The 21,496-nt window shown below is 45.8% G+C and overlaps 1 protein-coding gene across 1 annotated transcript; it reads left to right on the forward strand.

Moving 5' to 3' along the window:
* Positions 1-436: 436 nt before the first annotated feature.
* Positions 437-12,023, forward strand: LOC310987113 (zinc finger homeobox protein 3-like; the record flags this gene model as incomplete). Its single annotated transcript, XM_083973285.1, has 10 exons — positions 437-2,111; positions 2,202-2,740; positions 2,860-3,073; positions 3,709-3,816; positions 3,949-4,076; positions 4,283-4,393; positions 5,986-6,136; positions 6,273-10,972; positions 11,116-11,790; positions 11,907-12,023. The coding sequence occupies 10 exons, from the start codon at positions 437-439 to the stop codon at positions 12,021-12,023; spliced, it is 8,418 nt and encodes a 2,805-aa protein (XP_083829411.1).
* Between the last annotated feature and the right edge of the window lie 9,473 nt (positions 12,024-21,496).

Below are 21,496 nucleotides of genomic sequence, written 5' to 3' on the forward strand. Positions count from 1 at the left end.
CTGGTTTAAAAAAACTGTTCTTTTATCCGCTTTTATCTAAGTGTGGCAATTTAGTGGAAGCCTTTTAGCTCACAAGCATTCAGTTCTTTATTTAATCCTATCCCCTGAGGAATATTATAGACCTCCTGCGTAGCCTTTACCCGCATTCCTCTACCTAGTTTAGTGCTCATGCTATTGATTTTCCCATTAAGGGCTAACACTAACCCCTGAGTAACCAGCCTCTGTATTGCGCGCTGTGAAGGCTGTATTGAACAGATGCTATCCAGGGACTCTAATCAATGGCCTCCACTGTTATGCAATATTATTTACATGACTCATTCATTTTCTCCTCATTTTTCCTTCCCTTCTCTTCTGTCTCTGTCTGTCCCGCTCTCTCCTCTTCTCTGTATCTGAAACACAGGTGGGGTAGCAATGCGTGGCAGCTGTAGCCTCTGGTATGGACAGCGGTGAGGGGGGAGGAGGAGGGGATGGAGGGGGAGGAGAGGAGAGAGATGCTGACCTCAGTCCCCAGGCTTTATCTCTTCCTCTCCTGACCCTCGCGGTCATTCCAGAGCAGGGGTCATCCTCTCATACCTCAGCCACGGCCCCTGCCAAAGAGCCCCTGACCCTGCCTCAGCAGGAGGAGGAGGGCGCAGAGGGGTCCCAGGCTAGAGAAGAGACCCAGGGAGGTGAGCAGAAAGAAGGAGGCCAACGTTCCCAGGAGAAAGGAGCATGTCAAAAGCAGGGGATGAAGGAAGACTTCGGGGAGGGAGATTTGTCAGGGCAAAGGAAGGAAGAAGGGGAGGCGCATGTAGGTGTGGGAGAGGCGTCAGTTACAGGGGGCCTCCCAGCAACCCTTAGCAGCAGAGGCGGAGAGGAGGAGAAGGAAGAGGAGGAGGCCATCTCAAACCAAAGCCAAACCAAATCCAAATGTTCTTTATTACCTCAACAGAGCCAGCACAGCTCTTCTTCCAGCACTGCAAAGGCCAGTGGCACACATGACAGCAAAATAGCCGCCTCTCCAAAGCCCTCCCCCACTCCTTCCACCTCTCCAAAGCCCTCCCCTTTTCTTTCCACCTCTCCAAAGCACTTCACTAGCCCCTCCTCCTCTTCTGCCCTGCTGAGCGAGACAGAGGTAAAAGACATTAAGGGAGATCAGGGCTGGATTTCTGGGTTTCCTCAGAGCTTTAAATCCCAGCAGTCTACTCTGGCTTTTCCACTGGCAGGTACCGAGCCTGCCAGAACACCTGCTGAGGATGATGGGCCGGCAGGGGTTTTTCACTCTTCCATTTCCAACGGAGATGGTGCCAAAGCTCCAGAACCAAATGACAGCCAGCTAGACACAGATGTGGATGACGAGAGAGACAAAGATGGGGAACAGAAAGAAGCTGTCCTTAAAAACCTCAACCAAGACCTCTCTCCTAATTCACTGAGTAGTCACATGACCATAATGCACTCACGTAATTCCTGCAAGACCCTGAAATGCCCCAAGTGTAACTGGCACTACAAGTCTCAGCATACGCTGCAAGTCCACATGAAGGAGAAACATCCAGAGACGGGAGGCCAGTGTGTGTGTGGCTCCTCTGGGGGAAAGTGTGTGTGTGGCGGCGCAGCGCGAGGCGTGTGTGGATACTGCAGCTCGGGGAAACCCCATCCTCGCTTGGCCCGAGGTGAAACCTACGCCTGTGGCTACAAGCCGTATCGCTGTGAGGTGTGTGACTATGCTACCTCGTCGAAAGGCAACCTCAGCATACACATGCAGTCGGATAAACACCTTAATAATGTTCAGAGTGGGGGACACTCTAATGGGCACGTGCACACCTCTCACATTAGCAGCAACAACAGCGGCTCCTCCAACGGTCACACAGTGGACGAGCCAATGTACAAGCTCCCGCTCTCTATCCCCACACCTGCTACCCAGCCCGCCAAGCTCACGCCACCTGCACACTCTCCCTCCCATGGTAAGCGGTGGCGGTGTGACGTGTGCGACTACGAGACCAGCATTGCCCGCAACCTGCGCATACACACCACCAGCGAGAAACACACACATAACATGCTGCGGCTCCAGAGAGGTTACTATCTGTCTCACTGCAGGAGCCTTGCGCCACAGTTTAAACACCTACAAAACGCAGGTGAGTGACGCGTCGCACCTTCTGCTTTCATCTAAAGGCAAAATCTGAAAATGTTGAAATTCTTACAGGGGTTCTCTGTTTTTGTTTCAGGCGCAGAGCTCACCTTGAACATGCGACTGACCAGTCAACAGGTCACAGAACAGCCGGTCACCCTCGGGTCTACACTGACTCCTTCTCCCTCCCCCTCCCCCTCCCCTCCTCCAGCTCCACCTCTGTCCCCCACCGGACCGCTCTCTCAGGGCGTGTTCCAATGCCTTGTTTGCTCCTGTTTTTCCTCCGACAGCTTGGAGTCTGTTGAGCAGCACCTGAACACCCCTCGCTCCTTACCCCAGTCCGAGTGGTGCTCCCTTGTTGCCGGTGGCTGCCACTGCAGACTGTGCGGCTACACCACCCCGCTGAGGGCTAACTTCTCCCTGCACTGCCAGACTGACAGACACCGCACCCGATACCAGCTGACCGCTCACCTCCAGGAGGGTGGAGACAGGGGTCAGGAGGGGGCTGCCCTTATTGCTAAGGGCAACCCCGTCCAACTGAGGTGCAACCTGTGCGACTACGTGACCAGCAGTTTGGAGAAGCTACGAGGGCATTCCCTGAGTTCACACCATGACGCTAGCGTCCGGGTTTACCGAGTCAGTACATCCTCAAAATGAACCACTGGGAAATAGAAATCCACTATGTTATTAATGTTATTCAACCACAATAATTAATGATTTCCATTCACACCTTCCTTTCTTCCTCATGTCTTTAGTTCCTGCAGCAGTATGATGGTGAGGTCGATGGAGGATCGTGGCTGTTCCATTGTCTGCTATGCAACCACTCCTCCTCCTCTAAACTCCAAGTACTTAAACACAGTCAAACGCCAACCCATCAGCAGAGAGAGGGACTACTGCAGCTGCAGCCAATGGGCGGAGAGGAACTGGCAGCCATTTTTACCATCAGGAAAAGCCCTGATGGTGTCACAGGTGAGAACACGGCCTGTGTAGGCGTATTAGATTTCATACTGAATGTGCTTACTGATGTCAGAACAGCAGCGGACGGGGGTTAAGATGAAAAGAGCGGGAAAATAAGTAATGACTGTTGCTGAGATATTGATTGAGTAAATTGATTAGTCAATACACATCCTTGTTATATCTCCAATCACCCCTGACAACAGCTAACTAGCACCTGCTAATCAATGAACCAATACAAATCCCCTGGACACGAAGAGAGGGAGGGGGAGGCCAGTCACGAGTGTGTGGAAAATAAAACACAGAATTTACATCTTGTGTGAACATCCGACTCGCAACATCTGAAATGAGTCATTCAAGACTTAATTTGTAAATTAAGTCTATCCTGTGATTTGTCTCTGTGTGGATTAAGACTTATTGAGAGGAACTGATGTGTTGTAAGACCATATTACCTCCACTCCACCTCTGAGGAGAATCTAATGGAGAATCAATACTTGATCAATAGGGTATGCAGGCACGGAAGAGTGAGGTGTGGTTCAAAGACATTGGTCTTTTTGAAGGATACCATCTGGAGGATAATATTAACTACAATTAGCCCGTATGAAACACAATGTTTGCATAACCTATGCATTTGTTTTGTCCCCTCCCAGGGGAACTCAGTGAGGATATGGAAACTTCCAGTGAGACCACCACTGGTCCTTTGGAAACAACCAAAGACACATGCAACTTGGGGGCGAAGCAGATATCTGAGGACACAGGTACATCTGCCTTTGCTGACGAAATAAAGTCAACACATTCTACAGCATATGCCTCAGATGATAGCATTATGGTATATACTGTAGTTTATAAATCTATAAACATGTTCATGTTTTTTTTTTTTTTACTTGAAGAGGAAACTGGGGGGGAGGAAAGAGAAAAGAGGGAGTCATTGCCCTCAGCCAAGCGTCCATCCCCTGAATGCGCGGAAATGGAAAACTCCAAACGCCCTAGAATACACCAGCAAAATGAGAACCAGCAGGTGAGCAGTTGACTCGCATTTTAATACTGGACACCATACATCCATGTGAATGTGAAATATAACAATATATGTTCTGGATTAGAACACATGGCAGTTGCTGATGTAATCCCACAAATCGAAGCACACCTGCGCTTGCTTGTTGCTTTCTAATTAAAACACTGATTGTTTCTCTCCCCGCTTCTCTTCTCTCTCTCGTTTCTCTTAAGACTGTCGAGTGCCCTTTGTGCCAGGTTAAACTCCCACACACACACCTTCGACATCATCTCACACATGTGCACAGCGTAGCGCAAGACTGTGTGGACAAGCTCATCAGCACGGTAAGTGTATGCAAGTGTGTATTTGTTGTATTTGCGTTCATCAGGAAGCAAAAAAAAAAAAAAAAAAGACAGAGAAGGCAAAGCGATGGGGGGATGGGGGAGAGTGAAATGTAGGGAGACAATTCCATTAAGAAGGCACCAGAGAGAAAGGCAGCGCTTTTTTTAATGCATGTTTAAGTAGCTCCTCGCTATCATCTTTGATGCAGCCGTACATTCTGTGTGTATGTGTATGCACATCTTTTAGAGTGGAAGAGAGAGGGTTTGACTGAGTGAGTGAGGGAAAAGCCAGTCTTTCTATAATGCATGTTTAAGTAGCCCTCTATTACCAGAAGTGCAGTCAAGCTAAAAAGGGGCCCCCATGCTTTTTACTGTGTCTCTCCAACTAACAAAGACTGGTCATCTATCCACATCACCATCCTCCATCTCCCTGGCCCGTATGCTAAGTGGCCTTTGTCTCTTGCTCTCTTCGCCTCCACTTCACTGACTGCTTTTCACCCTTTCTCCCCTCTGCTGTCCCTTCCTCCCCCTCCAGCTACTCCTATCATTCCTATTCTGCAATCTCCGTCCCTGCCCCTCCCTTTCTGCCTCCGCCAAGCTCTCTCTCAATTTCTTATGCGTTACCCCTCCCTTACTCGCACTCTCTCTCTCCAAAGCAGTTTTTTTTGTTCATTGCCCCATACTTCCTCCCTCCCTCTTCCTGCTCTCTCTCTTTTTCATATTCGACACCCCTTAGCCCCCCACTCCCCACACCACCATCATCCCCTTTCCTTCCCCTCCCACCCCTCCCTCACTCTCTCTGATAGTAATTGAGGTTCATTAATTCAGACTGAGGTGATGATGGCCATTATGTACCTTGCTTTCCAATTACGCTCTCTAGATTAAGCCTGACCTTCAGTTTTCTCTGCAGTGTGTGTGTGTGTGCGGGGTGTGTGAGTGTGTGTGTGTGTGTGTATGTGTGGTTGTTCTTCTCTTTCTCTCTTATTAAGCTGTTATGCAGAGAAAACTCTTGTCATGTAAATCTCATCTTTGGCTGTCCGTCCTTTCCTTAGGGTAGCTCACTGTTCACATAGATATAGTATTTGCTCTCAGTGCTTGAAGCTGTGGAGATGGAGGTTTTCTATATGAAGAATGATTTTAAATAAATTCATTATTCACCTCAGTAAAGTTTTATTAAACCCTTGGGGTATGTTGCAGGGGATCGTAGGAGCTGAAGGGCAAACCCACATATCTCAACCATATACACTTATTACCAAATTGATGTGCCTAGCTGCCTGTACTGCTGTGCAGGCAAGTGCAAGATGTAACGATACACTTACTGATTCAAGCTTTAATGTTTCATGATATTAGGACAGGGAGTGCAGGCACAGCATGTTTATACATCTTGATATTTGCTTGCTATTATGCTGTACAATTAAACATGTTTTATTCATAACATTGGATTAAGAAAATATGGTAATACCCCACAATTCTTTTTTTTCTGAATTGGGTAAAACAACACTGAGTGTAACCACAATAAAATGAAAATAAGAGAAGAAGAAAGAGACCAGCAAAGACCAAAACTGATGGACCGTTACATTTTTTCTTTCTTCCAGGTCACACCATCCGTGGAGCAACCGCAGCCTCAGCTGGAGACGGAGCTACACACAGACGATACTCAGAAAAATAAAACCGCCAAGTATAACAATGCAAAGTGTTCCCATACTGCTGATTCCATTTCCTCTGTCGATTCACAGAAAAACAAAGGTTTGTGTAACATGCATAATAAAGCTGACCACAATTAGCACACCAAACTATGCCATGCTGGTTTGTTTAAGACTTGTGGTCTTGGGTTATAGAAGAATAATTTAAAATTCACACACTTTTCTTGTGCATTTTGCAGGCATTTCAGTGGCAAACACTGAGGGAGATGTAGCCGCACCCAAAGATGTCACAGCTCTACTTACCCCACCCCTAGAAGACAACACCACTCACCCTTCCAATGGGAGACTGGCTCCTCAGTCCCCGACTCAGATCCCCCCCTCCTCACCACCCACCTCCCCACCTAGCGATCCCCCTTCCCTTTCTGATCGCCATGGTTACCGGTTCCGTTGCAGCAGGTGCAGCCTGGCGTTCCCCACTCAGGAGAAGCTCCAGCTGCACTGGCAGTACCATGCCATGAGGGCGGCGACAGAGTGTCCCCTCTGTGCTAGACAATGCCGCAGTCAGGAGGCCCTGCAGAGACACATGCAGAACACACACTCACAGCTGGAAAACACACAGGGGCAGAGTACACTCTTGTCGCCTCATACTACTGAATACATGGAGCATAATAAGAGTTCAGTTCAACAAGAGTTTAGTTTATCACCTCAAGTGGGTCAGGAGGCAGGAGAGGGGGAAGATGAAGAGATGGAGGAAGAAGTAGTAACCATGGAGGAAAAGGAGGAACAAAAAGAAGTTAATGACAAAGAGAAGGATGTGGTTGCTGAAATTGATGGAGGTGAAGAGGACTTAACTGACCCAGAGAAAGGGCCACCTGAGGAGATGGTATCAGAACCTAGTTGGAGCTCTCTTGTCAAAAAGAGTTGTAACCCCACAATGGACCGCTATCTGGACCCATCAAGGCCATATAAGTGCACCATATGTTCAGAATCTTTTACACAGAAAACCATTCTTCTGGTCCATTTTAACTCTGTGTCCCATCTTCACCGGGCCAGACGAGCCCTGCAGGACTCCAGCACAGGTGTTGCTCCCCCTGAGGCTCCACGTGGCCCAGATCCGAGACCTTACCGCTGCAGACTGTGTGGAGTGGGCTATAGCCAGAGCTCCACACTGGACATACATCTCCGCTCTGTTCTTCATCAGACTAGAGCTCGTGCTGCACAGAACCCAGCTACGCAGAGCCCAGCACCTAGTGTAGCTGTTCCAGTGTCAGTCTCCTCTAGTGCTACTCAGCCTGCAGCCACCAGAGAGGAAATACCCAAGAATTTGCCCTTCACCAAGAGATCAGATGCTGTAAGCTCTTCAGCATCGTCAATACTGGGTCCTGGCCTAACAGTTGAGACCCAGCCAACCCTCTCTAACCAAACTGACAGCCAGCAGGCTAAAAAGAGAGTTGCAGAGCTTATTGCATCAAGAAACCAACTAATGCTCATACAGCAGCAGCAGTTAGCCCAGGCTCAGGCACAGGCTCAAGCTCAGTTACAGCAACACACAGCTCTGCTCCAGTCCCAAGTGATGCAGCACCTGGGGACAGAGAACCTTCTTAAACAACACTTCTCCCTGGCTCCAGAAAACCTGCTCTCTCTGCAGCAACAACTTCTTCTGCCCTTTTACTTGTCAGGGGACATGAAACTTGACATGAGTGGTCAAGATCAGTTACTCTCAATTAACTATATCCCAAAAGAACAGGTTAAGGCAGAGAGTAAATTTGAGTCCCCACCTCAAACTGATGATAAACAAACTCAGAGAGTAAGTTCAAACTCAGCTGCTCAACCTGAAGAACATGTGCAGAATGAAGCCAGGGTTGAAGCAGTCTGCAGTGGACCCACCATAAACCAGACAGAAAGGGGACACAGCAATTCTTGTATTGAGGAGGAAAAAGAGGAAATACATGCCCCTGCAGTTAAAAATGCGGGAAATGATTCCTCCACTTTTAATCATCTTGGATTTCAGTGTCCTCCTCCCAGAGTGCCATATGCTGCTGCAAATGGGGAGCCTCTTAGAGCCCTGCTGCAGAGTTATGGCTATGAGTTGGCACTGCAATATATACAAAATAGACACAGACACCAGCAGCAGATAGCAGCTCAAACAATACCTGTTAAACAAGAGTGCTCTGATCTCAACAAAATGGAGGTGAGCTTAGATGGTAAAAGAGATGTGTTAAGTGAACCAGAAGATGGAATGATGAAAGGCTGTAACAAGGATAACAAAAGTGTAGAAGGCAATGGAGAAAGAGATTGCTTGCCACTAGAGAAAAAGAGGAAAAAGGAAGATTTGGCAAATAAAGAAAAAAGATGCTGCAGTGGAGGAGAAAAGTGTAGAGATTGTGGCAAGTTTTTTTCAGATGCCTTGATTTTAAAAAGCCACCAGGAGTACATTCACAGGACACTGTTCCCCACTGCTGCACTGGAGAAGTTTTCCAGGGATTACAGGTCGCAGTATGATCAGATGTACCCCCTGACACAGGCTAAATCTGGAGAGAATTCCACCTGCCCCCAATCTGCAGCCCCAGCCACACCCTCCGAGTCAGAAGCAGCACCAGAACCTGTTAAACCTCAAGTTAAAACACATGACCCTTCACCTGTACCCTTAGTTATGGAGCCTGTGACCAAAAGTACTACAGCTACAGATGTAACACCAACTGCAACTGACATTTCATCTCCTCCATCTCCACAAGAATTACAAGAGCCATCCATCCCAGGCACATCTGCTATTTCACAAAACACATCCCCAGCTAAGTCCATACCTATTCCCCTTCCGAACATACCTATGCTCTCTCTGCCCTTGCCCCAACTTTCTCTACCCCCACTTTCTTTACCTAAGCTTCCCCTACCTCCCATTCCTTTTCCCATGGAGCTACCTCTCCTCCCCCCAGTTATGATGCAGTCTGTAGCTCTCCAGTCCCAACCTTGGTTAGACTCAAGTGTGAACCCTGAACTTGCAAAACTCTACCACTCTCAGCTGATGGGACAACCACCTCAGCTTAGTCCAGCTTTGCTTGCGCAGCAAGCCCCGCTCAGTCCAGCTTTGCTAAACCAGCCTCCACAGCTCAATGCTGGGTTGCTGGGTCAACAATCCCAACCCAGTCCCATCCAAGCAGGACAGCAATCCCAAGTCAGCCCATCAATACTTGAACAGCAGCAGGGTAAAAGAACCAGAACACGTATCTCTGAGGATCAACTGACTGTTCTAAGGAGACACTTTGATATTAACAGCCTCCCCAGTGACGAAGAGCTCAACAAGATATCTGCTCTGTCTGGTCTGCCTCACAAAGTCATCAAACACTGGTTCCGCAACACCCTATTTAAAGAGCGTCAGCGGGACAAGGATTCCCCCTACAATTTTAATAACCCCCCAACCACAGCACTGGAGGATTGCAAAGAAGAAGTAGCACAAAACCAAGTTCTAACGCTTTCCCCGTGTTCACTGTCCCCAGGCCTCCCAACCAACACCTCCCCACAGCCCCAGACAGACCTCCAGAGAGGAGAGCCCCATAGGGGTCGACGCTCTTCCCGAACCCGCTTCACGGAGCAACAGCTGGAGACTCTGCAGGGGGTGTTTGAGGCCACTCCCTACCCCAGAGAGGAAGAATATGACAGATTGTCTGCTCTGTTGTCGCTTCCTAATAGAGTTATTGTGGTATGGTTTCAAAATGCTAGACAGAGAGCCCGCAAACATCAAGATCGTGGTACAGAAGAAGGAATAGAAGGGAAGAACCAGCTTGATGGTATTCACAGACAGAGAAATGGCTGCTTCAAGAATGATGATGATAATGAGGGACAGGATGATTCTCAGAATGAAAACTCGATGGATCTGACTTATGAGTACTACACACAGCCTGACTCACCCGTCCTTGATTCTTCCACCCACTTCACAGAAAATGAACATCTAACAGCCAAGGGTGAAGCAACACCTGTACCCAGGAAAAAGGAAGATAAAGCTATGTCTTCTCAGGCTGACAAGAGCCCAGCTCTTGCTCAAACTCGGGATGGAATTTTAGATGCAGACAACAAGGATAAGGAAATAGTTGGTATGAAGACAGGTTCCTCATCACAACCTGACCCCAAGCTGCAACCAGAAAGTAACACAGAAGGATCTCAGCCTTGCTCTTCCTCCTCTCAAAAACCTGTGCCCACCATTTCGTCTTTGTCTCAATCTCGCCAGGGCCGCATGTCTAGTCCTCCCTCTGATCAAGCTCTTGATAAGCCAGCTGAGCCGTCACCCAGCCTCCCTTCTGCTCCAGAGTCTGAAACAAGCCACATTCGGCTGTCAGATGCAACCTCTAGCCTATCCACTGAAACTCAGCCCCAAAACCCGCTCCAACTGCAAACCCAGGCTCAATTCCAGTGTAGCCTCTGTCCACTGTCCTTACCATCATTCCAGCTGTGGCAGGAGCATCAGACCAGACACCTTCTGGCAGCTCAGTCCCAGGTCCAACTCCTGCACTCTGGTTTTACAGACCGAACCATGCCTTACATGATGCTCCACCCAAACCACACCCTGATGGCAAGCCAAATGCTTTCAGGTGCAATGTCCCAGATGCACCCTAATCCCACACATCCCATGCTTTCACATTTAAATAGCATACAATTTAAGAACACACTCTCTGATCACCCAAGTAACACCCTTACCAGCCTCTCTCAAAGCTCCATGACACCTATGAAGCAGAGTGCAAAGCTTATATCAGAAACCAGTTTTGAAGGCCAGAGGAGCAGTAGAGAGATCGAGGAGGATCATAGAAGAGATAAGCGCCAGAGAACCACCATCACCCCAGAACAGCTTGAAGTGTTGTATCAGCGCTACAGTTTGGACTCAAACCCCACAAGAGGAGTTCTGGAAAGCATTGCACGAGATGTGGGCCTAACAAGACGTGTGGTTCAGGTACTTTATATAGATGTCTGTTTTGTTTGAATAAATGTGAATGTTTTTGAGAATAACAAATACCGTAGATAAAGACAGAAAACTATACAATGCTTCTGTTCATCTGGATTTCTAAAACATGTTTTTTTTTTTTTTTGTTACAGGTTTGGTTTCAGAATACAAGAGCCAGAGAGAGAAAAGGACAGTTCCGTTCAATGGGGCCAGGATCCAGCTTCAGCTTGGGTTTGAATCACCTACGTTGCCCATTCTGCAGGGCTCTGTTCAAGGTAAAGAGCGCTCTCGATGCCCATATAAAGTCACGCCACTGGGCAGAAGCAGAAAGAGCAGGCTACAACTTGTTACATAACAATGGATCCAGTGGACAGATTGGGTTGGCTATGTCCTCTGTCATGGACAGACCAGGCCCATCTATCTCCTCCAACCTTATCCCAAACCCTGTCCATGTATTCAACAATAAAGAGTTTACTGGGAAGCCACCGGTGACATCTTTGTCTTTAACCACTGATCTGAACAACCCAGACGAGGATGATGACTATGAGGAAGATGATGATGATGAGTACCCTTGTGAGGAGGGTTCCAGTATGGCTGACCAAGAGTCTCTTAGTCCTGAGGGATCTGGAGGTCCAAGCTCAGATTGGGGTGAGACACAAACATTGCAGCAGCAACACCACCATCATCAGCAGCAGCGCCAAAGGACACAGATGAGCCACTTCCAGGTACTGCAGCTCAGAGACTTCTACAGAAGCCATCGCACGCCCAACCGACATGAGTGTGAGGCACTGGGCCAGGAGTTGGGACTGCCTCACCGTGTGGTGCAGGTAAATGTAACTAATACACAGGACACAATAACTTGTGGTTTCAGAGAAAGATTAAAAATGATTAGATCAGAACAATGACATTTAAGTGTTAAAGCTTTTTATTTACATTTTTACAGGTGTGGTTCCAAAACGCCAGAGCCAAGGAGAAGAGGGCTAGGAGCCTGAGCTCAGACTCTGCTGAGAGGGAACAGGCCGAGTTGTCCGCAGGGGCAGGGGAGAGAGACAGAGCTTAAAAAGGCAGACCAAGGTCCCTTTGCTTCCTTCTACCATTGTTTCCCCTAAACCTTTCCTGCACCTGCTGTCAACATCCAAACATACACCCTGTCCACTTTGCTGCCAAACCTGTAATATGAACACCCCAAAGATGCAGAGCCACAGTGGCCCAAAGAGACTCTCTCGACTGAAAGTAGGAGAGAGCCCAAACCAAGTCCTCTCTACCACAGCTTTCCTCTTTTCATATTGTTCTTTAAAACTCTTCCCTGGTCTGTCCTTATTTGTTGAAAAGAGCTCCTCTCCCTTCGTCAAACACCTTACTACAACCAAACACCACCTTGATAAAAAACACAACCAGATGCCACAGAGGCCAAAGAGCATTCTCCAAGTATGTGACCTCACTGCCCAGCTAGACCTGCAGTCTACCTCTCAGTCTGCATGACAGACTCACAGTGGGCCCTCCACCAGACAGTGCTAGATGACTAGCTGTGTAGCATGTAGTGCCAGTCTGCGTAAGACTGGAAAAGAAATTGTCAAAGAGATTTTAGTGTAAATAGAGAGCTCCAAAAGATAAACTTGAAGAAAAACAAAGCAGTTAACCATGGATGAAGAAGAAGAAGAAGAAAAATGGAATAATATCCTTGAAATAGACGGAGGTATTCGCATAGAGCTTTTGTAAAGACTGACTCAGATTCCAAAGCTCGTAACCAAAATTTTACATGTCTGTGGATTTAGTTTCAACACGTTTGTTTTCAATAACAAACTGCAGAGCTGACGTCTGTATGGTGAAGGAGTGAGACCTGCAACTGGCATAGGAACCCGAGTACCAATAGACTGATATGGTGCCAGGATGCAGCTTCACCCTCCACAAGCCAATGATGAGTCTTCTGTTGTACATGTACACCCTCTATGTTCCTTTAGTGGATAACAGCCCAAATAGCACAGAACGTAAAGGCCAGTTTGTCCTGAAAGGGGCAAACTATTTTTTATAGCACTCAACCATTATGCTGTATATGAAAACTTTAACCAAACTCAAATTTACATTGTGTGTGTTTAGTAATAGTTTCTTAATATAAATCTTATGGATTAAGATAAACTGTCTTGCTTCGATATAATAGTGTCATGATTAAGAAAAGATTATGACAGCTTTGATATGTTCAGGCAAGGTGACTTACTGCCTTTCCGTTCTATTTGAATATACCAATGGCTTACCAATGTTATGTGATTAATGTAAAGCTTTCTATGCTCAGGTCAACAGCTCAAAATGGCTCTGCTTCAAATGTGATCTTAATACTGTATTTTTCTGTTTTTAAAACAGAAGAAGCATGGTTTAACCTTGGACTAAGTATTAAAAGATATCTACGAAAACATCACTGTATTTCAAAGATCTGAGCTTTTCACCTTTGAGTAATAGATTGTTACAAAAACCTTATTGAAACTAAAGTGTTTAATAGTGTGAGGGGTAAATGTACAGTATTTAGCTTTTGTATGGTTGACTCAAGACTTCATTGGATGTTTGAGACATTAGCTCCCTTTTCCACTTACAGATGGGGAGCTACTGCGCAAAGCTGAGAAAAAAAAACTTTGGATGTTATTGATGTTATTTTTGTACACTTAATTTATTTTCCCTCTTTCTCCCTACCTGCGCTCCTCTTTTTCTCTCTACCCTTCTTCCTCTGTTCATTTGCAACCAGTCATTATTCTAACTGTAATAATGATAATATAACAATAATAGCTAAACAATAATTAATGCTTTAAGACAAAAATCCAAAGACGTGATAATACTTTAACCATATGACCTACAAAAATAAGCGCTACTGTTTACTTGACGATGTACTGCTGTTTTTAAAGAAGGAAGGAGTCCCTATATCTAAGCTACTGTTTTCTGCCTCTCATAAGCACACTGGAGACTGTAACCAAAACCCCAAACTAGAGCCATGGCAGTCTGTAATATAGCGGTTAAAGAGTTTTACTTCTCTTGAGAAACATTGCAGTTTATTTTTCTTTCTTTTTTACCATAGTGTTGAACTTCAGCCCTTAAGGATGTCCAGTTTGCTGCTAATGTACTGTAGTTTCTAACGATACTGTAGAAAGATGCATGCTCTGATCGCTTTACCACTAGGCTTTAATGACTACAAACTGTAATGATACCTGTGATGCTGTTGATAAACTGCTCCTCTGTTATTCTGTTGAAAACAAATGGATATGTGGGGCTCAATTCCATCAAGTTTGTTTTCAGTATCCTGATAATTACCCCAACACAGACGATAAAAATGGCTTTCGTAATACCAGAAATATTTTTTCAACCTTCCAGTTTCAGATAAAAACCTGCTTGGGGCATTAATTTCTCAATACTTATGGAGATACTGCATAGCTATTTGAAGGAGTTCTGCCCCAACTTTCCACTGGTATGGTGTCAGTCTTTCTGTGTTGCAATGTCTCTAGTCCATTTGTCCAGCAGAAAACGGCTTTGCTGAACTCAGACTGACATCAAAGCCAATCTTCCAAAGGATGTGGACTGACTGATAACTCTTGTCATGTTTTGTTCTTAAACTTACCAATGTTTACGACAATACCAATGAGCTTTCTTCTGTACAGAAATGTGCATTCCAAATACCACAAAGGCAGTTTTTTTGTATACTGATTATTTTAATTTTCCTTTCTCTCATATTCTCTTGATCTTAGTGACTGTAAGATGTACATATTGGGGTCCTCTATGGTGAAGGGACTCTGTTATCCTTACTGTAGGTAAAAGTATTCTTTTCATTTTTTTCTGGATATGTTGTTGCCATAGTGATGACCAAAAAGATACCTGTGATGTGCACCTGTCCTTATGTCCTGCTCCAGTGGTTTAGTGTGTCTCTATTCTCTCCTTCCCCCAGTTTTCCCTTACTGGTGTGTGTTTCTCTTCCTTTCCTTCCCCATACTCCACTGAGCTAAATAAAGTCTGCTTTGGTGCACGTTCTGGTGTCATCCCTTTTGGTGTAACCGAGAGAAGCCATTTTGTGAATGTTGTGGTATGTCACGATGTCTGTCTGTTATATGTGTGTCTCATATTCCAGGTTGTATGTTTGGTGGTAGTGTGCGTCTGAGGCTGGAAGGGTTTTGATGTGCAACCGTGTGTGTGTAACACGGCTGTGTGTGGAAGGTGTTTGGTGAATGGAGCCATGACCTCTGGGGTCACTTCATTAATTACATCTGTGACATTCAGCCAGATGAGTTTCCTTTGTGACTAAATGATATGATGAATATTAACGACCTCGGATGAATTACACTGCTGCTCCTGCTGCTGCTGCTGATGATGATAATGTGTTTTACGACTCTGGGAGAGAGGGGAGGAAAATTGCACACTACAGCACATTTAGGACACGCAGATTTTCATATGCAACATTTCAAAGACCACAGCAAAGGTTGGTTGAGTGGATTTTATTATTTTGCTCTTGTTCTGGTTGAACTTCCCATTGGTTCATAAGACAACTTACCAGAGACAAAAAGAAAAAAAAAGTTAAATGAACAAGGGAATGTGTGTTCATTCAGGCACTTTCTCAAGCACAAACTGGTATCTGCTTTTTGTTTCCTTTAGGAGCAAACCATTAATTTAACCACTACAGAGAAAAACGGCAAGAGGAAACAAACTGGGGGTGCAGGGATGAGACAAGCACATACGTAGGGAGAACAATAGCAATGTAAACACAGGAGGGCTTGAGATAGCTTCGTAGCTGATGATAGCCGTCTTAGAAAGTCATCCTGATAAAGTGATCCCCCACCATTTCTCCTTCTCCCTGTCCTCCCCCTCTTAATCAAATGAGTACTGTGCAGCTGGTAGGGTTGCGGCAAAAAGGGGTATGAGTGTCTGTGTGGAGAGGTGGTGGTGGGGGGGCTTTGAGGGATGGCGTGAAATTATTGCCTGCTGGTGTATATGTGTCGCTGGGGGTAGTAGAGTAGAGTAGGGGGTTGGGCTGGGGTTGGGGGGGTGTAATGTCATTGCCTGCTGGTGTATCTGTAGTGGGGGCTCATTTAGATTTAGATTGGTTATGTGAGGAGAGAGCTGAAAGGCCAGCTCATGTTTATGCATGAATCCCAAAGCATGCTGCTGTGGTGGAGCCCTGTGTTAAAGAGACAGAGCTGAAATACATTCGCACATTTAGACACAGCTCTGCTTCTTTGGATAAGGCTTCAATCGGAGGGATGCCGCGCGATACATTTCAATCACTGTGGGTTGTGCAGGCCTGTTTGTAGCATTTGTTTGCTTGTCTGTGCCTGCCTGTGTTTATGCAGAAAGATTATACATTTGTCCCAATATATTTCAGGCATCTTCTTTTCATCTAAATGTTATCTAATTTCAGTTTTTAAAAATGTGAGCATTGCCACACACTGCCCCACTGTGTCCTCACTATTCTCGCTTTAGTATCTTCTACAGCTGATGCAGAGCTAGACACAGTGCACTGATGCTTCCCACATTACACTCACTCATACACCAAGAGTAATCAGTAAATGTCTTTGAAGGAGAGTTTGTTCAGCACTTCATCAGGTATAAAGTGGTTTTTATTTGGAAATGTGGTCCCTATCCATCTTTTAAATGACTTTTTAATGGTCGTCACACCATCCTAATCAATCATGTGGCAGAGCTAGCCTGCAAGCGCAAATACACTCTATTTATAATTCCTACATTCTGCTGCAAAATCTGACTCTTTGCCTTCTTATTATTGTAAAACGGACAGAAAAATCAGCGAAACTGTCTTTCTGATTTTGTTGAGATATTAGAAAGACTTCCCAGAGTGATCTCCAGCATCCTGCATATGGGGTACCCTGTGTAATCTGTCTTTATATCATACTGGTACTTTATAGCCTTCTCTCAAAGAGTGGGTAGTACAACTTTGTAAAAATACTCCTGTTTATTGTCATTCTTGGGTATCTTCACATTCAGACCCACACTTTTTTTGTGACCCTTCACCATCCCCCATCCATGCTGGCACACCCCAGTTGGCCCCCCTCAGTACTTTACATCTATAATGAGATACAAATACGCATCAGCAGGACAGTGTCTACGCCACGCGTCACTGTGTGAATATTACTCACACTTATTAGCTGGATTATGTTAATCTTTACACTCTCTGCTCACAGACAACAGACTCCCCATGATATGGGGGTGGTCACGGCAGTAAGCCTGTGTTGTCGTGTGTGTATGCGGAGCTTATGTGCGTATGGCTGTATGTGTGTGTTAAAGTGATTGCCATGTTGTCAAACTGATCTGCATGTGAAAGGGCGGTCTAATTACATCACTTATGCAAATGAGAAATGCACATATGCACACACATTTGACACACACAACTGACAGCTTACTACTAAGGTCAAAAAGACAGTGTGAGCCATCCTCTTATTGACTAACGTAGGGTGGCATCACCACCTGTCAGAGGTAGACATGTCCTGACACATAGATAGAAGTCACAACGGACGTTTTGATACACTCCTTCAGATAAATTAGAAAAAAAGAGTTGATGGGTCAAGCTCACAGTAGACCAAAGCACTTAGACTGTTATTGGAAAATGTCTGACCGCATATCGTCTGATTAGTCTTTTTTTCAGACTGAAACATTGATAGTATCCCCGTTGGAATGATTGATTGAGTCTGACACATTTTAATTACGCCAAAATTAAATGAATCGGCTGGCGGACTATAAAACATTGCTGTTTAATAACGAGTCTCTCCATTTGCCTTTTTTTCCCTCCTTCCCTCATCCAATCCCATTTTGGCTGCCCGCACCAAATAACCTCTCTCCATTTAATGATATGCAAATGAATTTTCATGAACCCCATGATCCCAAGCGATGATTAAACTGAGATGACATTAGCTGCCATGCTGCTGCCACTGTCAGTGTTTCTGTCTGCCTCCGTTCTCTCTCCCTATCTCTACCATCTTTCTTCGTATCCACGACAACGGCCAATTGGTGATATTAAGGGGTTGACTATCACCATTCCCTTATGAATTTTCTTTGTGAGAGACGACATTCTCCGTATCCAGCGTTATTTCAGAGAAGTTTTCCGATGGCAGTTGGTAGGTAGCATCACACCATGAAATGTTGGCAGTCACACCACGTGTGACAGTGGTCCAGGGAAGACATGCACGTTACAACAGTATACAAGTATCGTAACACAGCAATATCATAAAGATGATTTTTGTAACCTTCCACATCTCTTCATTTTCCACTTCCACTGCTCCCCTCCCACCATTCCGTTTCAGTCTGGATCCAGCTCCACCTCTGCTGTCGTTTATTGTACTCCATTTGCATAATGAGGCCCAGGCTTAATTAAGATCCCACTGGAGTCTGGAGCCAAGGATGAAGGAAAGGACGAGGGGGAGGGGAAGGGGGATCCGGCGTTCCTTAGCTTATCCGCACGTGTCCAAATAGGAGGCACAATTTAAGGGGGGAGAAAAAGCGTTGACGAGCGATTAAATCGCTAATTATGATCGGCTGTTAGAATTAGTGTGTGGCTGTTAATTAGCTGCAGATGAGATGCCCAGACAGTTGCCCGCCCCTGACGACTGCAGAACCCTACCTGACTGGCAATAGAGAAGCACAGCTTGACACCCTGGAGATGATGCCAACACATCCCTCCCTTTAACACACAGAGCGGTCTGAGGGGATATCCCTTTAAGAACATCCCAGGTGTGCATGTGCAGGAAAGAGGCTCTTCATCATCCTTGTCCACCCACTCCCACTGTTCTTTGTTAAACACAAAATTCCCCTTTTTTTCTTCTTTTACATCCTCTTTTCATTTCTCATTACTCCTCTTCTTCCACATGCTCTTCCTCTCCATACTGAAATGGTACGATCTTTCGTCTTAGCTGTTTGTAACGGGCAGCAGCTTCCTTCCAGCGCCGCAGCTGGCACAGAGTAGGCATGAGTTGGCATTGCGGAAATGTTTTTTTTTTTTTTTTCCATACTCCCACCACAGTCGCGTTTGTCGCTGTGGTTCCAACCAACTGCTACTATTTTGCGCCTGCGTTTACTAGGCTCCTGTACAGCTTCTGATGGCGCCTGTGAATGCCTCCCAGTTTGCGTTTGGCATGGTGCCATCCTTTTTGGTCTCTGGTTTCTCCCTTGAGGGGATGCCATCGCCAAAAACATTCACGGCATCCGAAATGTTCTGCTCACCGTATGGAGGTTTCTGTTTACAAATGTATGTGTTATGTTGGCTTGGCAATGTGCCATCTTTCTCCCCGTGCCCTTGCTGCCACTGAAAAGATGCCATCACAGAATCGCTGGCAACCGTTGCCCAGGCACCTCTTCTTGGCTTTGTCCAAGCAAACAAATGGTGATTAGCGACAAATCCTTCGAGGTGAGTCCCTCTGTCTACGACTTAGACAGTTCTATGCCGACCGCCTTGATCGCTTCGGGTACGCCACGGCTGCAGGCTGGCACAGTGCCCGCTGGCTGGCACGCAGTAACTGGCATAGAGAGAAAGAAAAGTCAGGAAATGGATAAAAAGTAGGATTTTCGCCGCCGCTTTTCTTCGTATGATCAACGTTCGCCGTATTACAGTTTCGTAGTATTATCCATTTCCCTTCAACATCCTTCCAGGCTTCCCTTCATCCATCTACTTCTGAGTCATCCTCTGTCTGCTGGCATCTTGCTCACTTCTACGCTTTGCTGTCCTCTGATATTTTCTATATCTTCATTTTCTCCGCCCGTTCTGCTGTTTGTTTCGCCCCATTGTGCCTGTGCCAAGGTGGCACTATGGCAGCAGTATGGAGATCTGTTTCTCTTCCTCTTCCATTCTTATCCTCCTCGCCCCTTCGCCCATGCCCATGCCCGCCCCCGCTCAAGTCCTGACTGGATGGCACTGTGCCAACCTGCCACCGCCATCGCTCTCATTTGTAGCTCATCCCTCCGTTGCCCTTCCCCCTGTCTTTACATTTACATCCCTCTCTCTTTCCCTCATTTCATTCATCCACTTTCTGAATCATTTACCCTCTGTGTTTGTATTAAATGCAGTGTTTGTATATATCCATAATGTTGCTTAATCGACGCATACACAAATTGTCATTTCTCAAATGCACATCGCAAATCGCCGGGCTTTGTTGTCATTTGGGAGACTTTTTTGGCACCTGAAGGAATGCTTTGAGTGACTGCCCTGTAGGTAATTACTGCAGCGGTTACTTATTCCACCGAGACAAGAAGAGAAAGACGAAGAGAGCCCTGAGTTTGGAGAAAGCCTGTGTTGTTTTAATTAACTTTTACCAACCCCCCATCATGTGTGCTTCATTTCACATCTCTAAGAGCCCTATGTGCAGGTTGTGCTTGTTCAAACAACCACTATACAGCAATACAATTGATCCGATTATCAGTAAAATCGATTGTGTGCTATTGACATCGCCCACTTCACCAAGATGACCCTAGCTCCCCGGTTTTTCTCTTTTTTCCCTTCCTCTTTAAATCTCTCCCATCAAACAAAAGGTGCCAGTGGTGCTGGAGCCATTAAGCAAATACTCTCATTAGTACACAAAACATAATGAATATGTAAATGATGTGTGTAATTTATGCATGCGGTTGAGAGACTTGTTCTCTTTTCAGTCCTCCATTGTAATCGCTCTATTTATATCGTTTTTTCCTTCAAACTTTACACTCTTATGCCAATTTTCCTCTTTTCTTAGCTCACATCCTGTGAACAAATCCATGGAGGACTTCTAGAGGTCTCACTATTGTCTTTTCTACTCTGTGTCTCCTTTATACACACTTCTCATTGGCTTTAACCATGGGTTGTAGTTTCTAATAGTCTCTCAAAGTCCCTCTCCGTTTTTCTGTTTGCTTCTTACTGCTCACAGTCTGTCCTCTCCAAAAACAAACCCTGCAGTGACGCATTAATCAAACTACTGAGTGTTTGAACAGGGTCTTTCTTCCAGGAATATGAATACTGAATGGTCTACCCACGAAATCACGTCAACAACTGGCTGTGTTGTGTTTTGTGTTTTCCTTTTGTCCCTGTGTTGATCTTTATGTGTGGTCCAAACTGTGTGGTAAATTGAAGCGTGTCCTGATAGACGGTGAGTAGCCTTGCTCCTGTCTAGGATAAACACCTATAATACTCTGGCTCCCCTGGCAATCACCATAGCAACAAACCGTGGTACCCACGTGAGTTGCATAATAAGATGTTCCCCAAGACCACAGACCATAAAGCGGCGACAAACTAGACACCTGCAGCAATGAATGCGAATCAGAAAATAACCATTCAAATGTCAAACTTCAACTCTGACTCATCCCAGAATAATCTTTTACATTTATCTATACGCTTGCATCACACAAAACACTCTCGCAGACGCACATGCACCTTCTCTCTTTCTCTCCAGACCTTAACAGGTGCTGATGAGCTGCAGTCAATGATTGTAATGAGCTATCGATCACCGTGGGAAAACAGAGGGACAGAGAGGGGTGAGGGAGGTAGAGGGAACCAGAGGATACACACACACACAAACAGAAAGAGGCTGACTGCCA

The sequence above is a fragment of the Trachurus trachurus genome, assembly GCF_905171665.1.
Source record: "Trachurus trachurus genome assembly, chromosome: 6".
In the NCBI taxonomy this organism is placed as follows: Eukaryota; Metazoa; Chordata; class Actinopteri; order Carangiformes; family Carangidae; genus Trachurus; species Trachurus trachurus.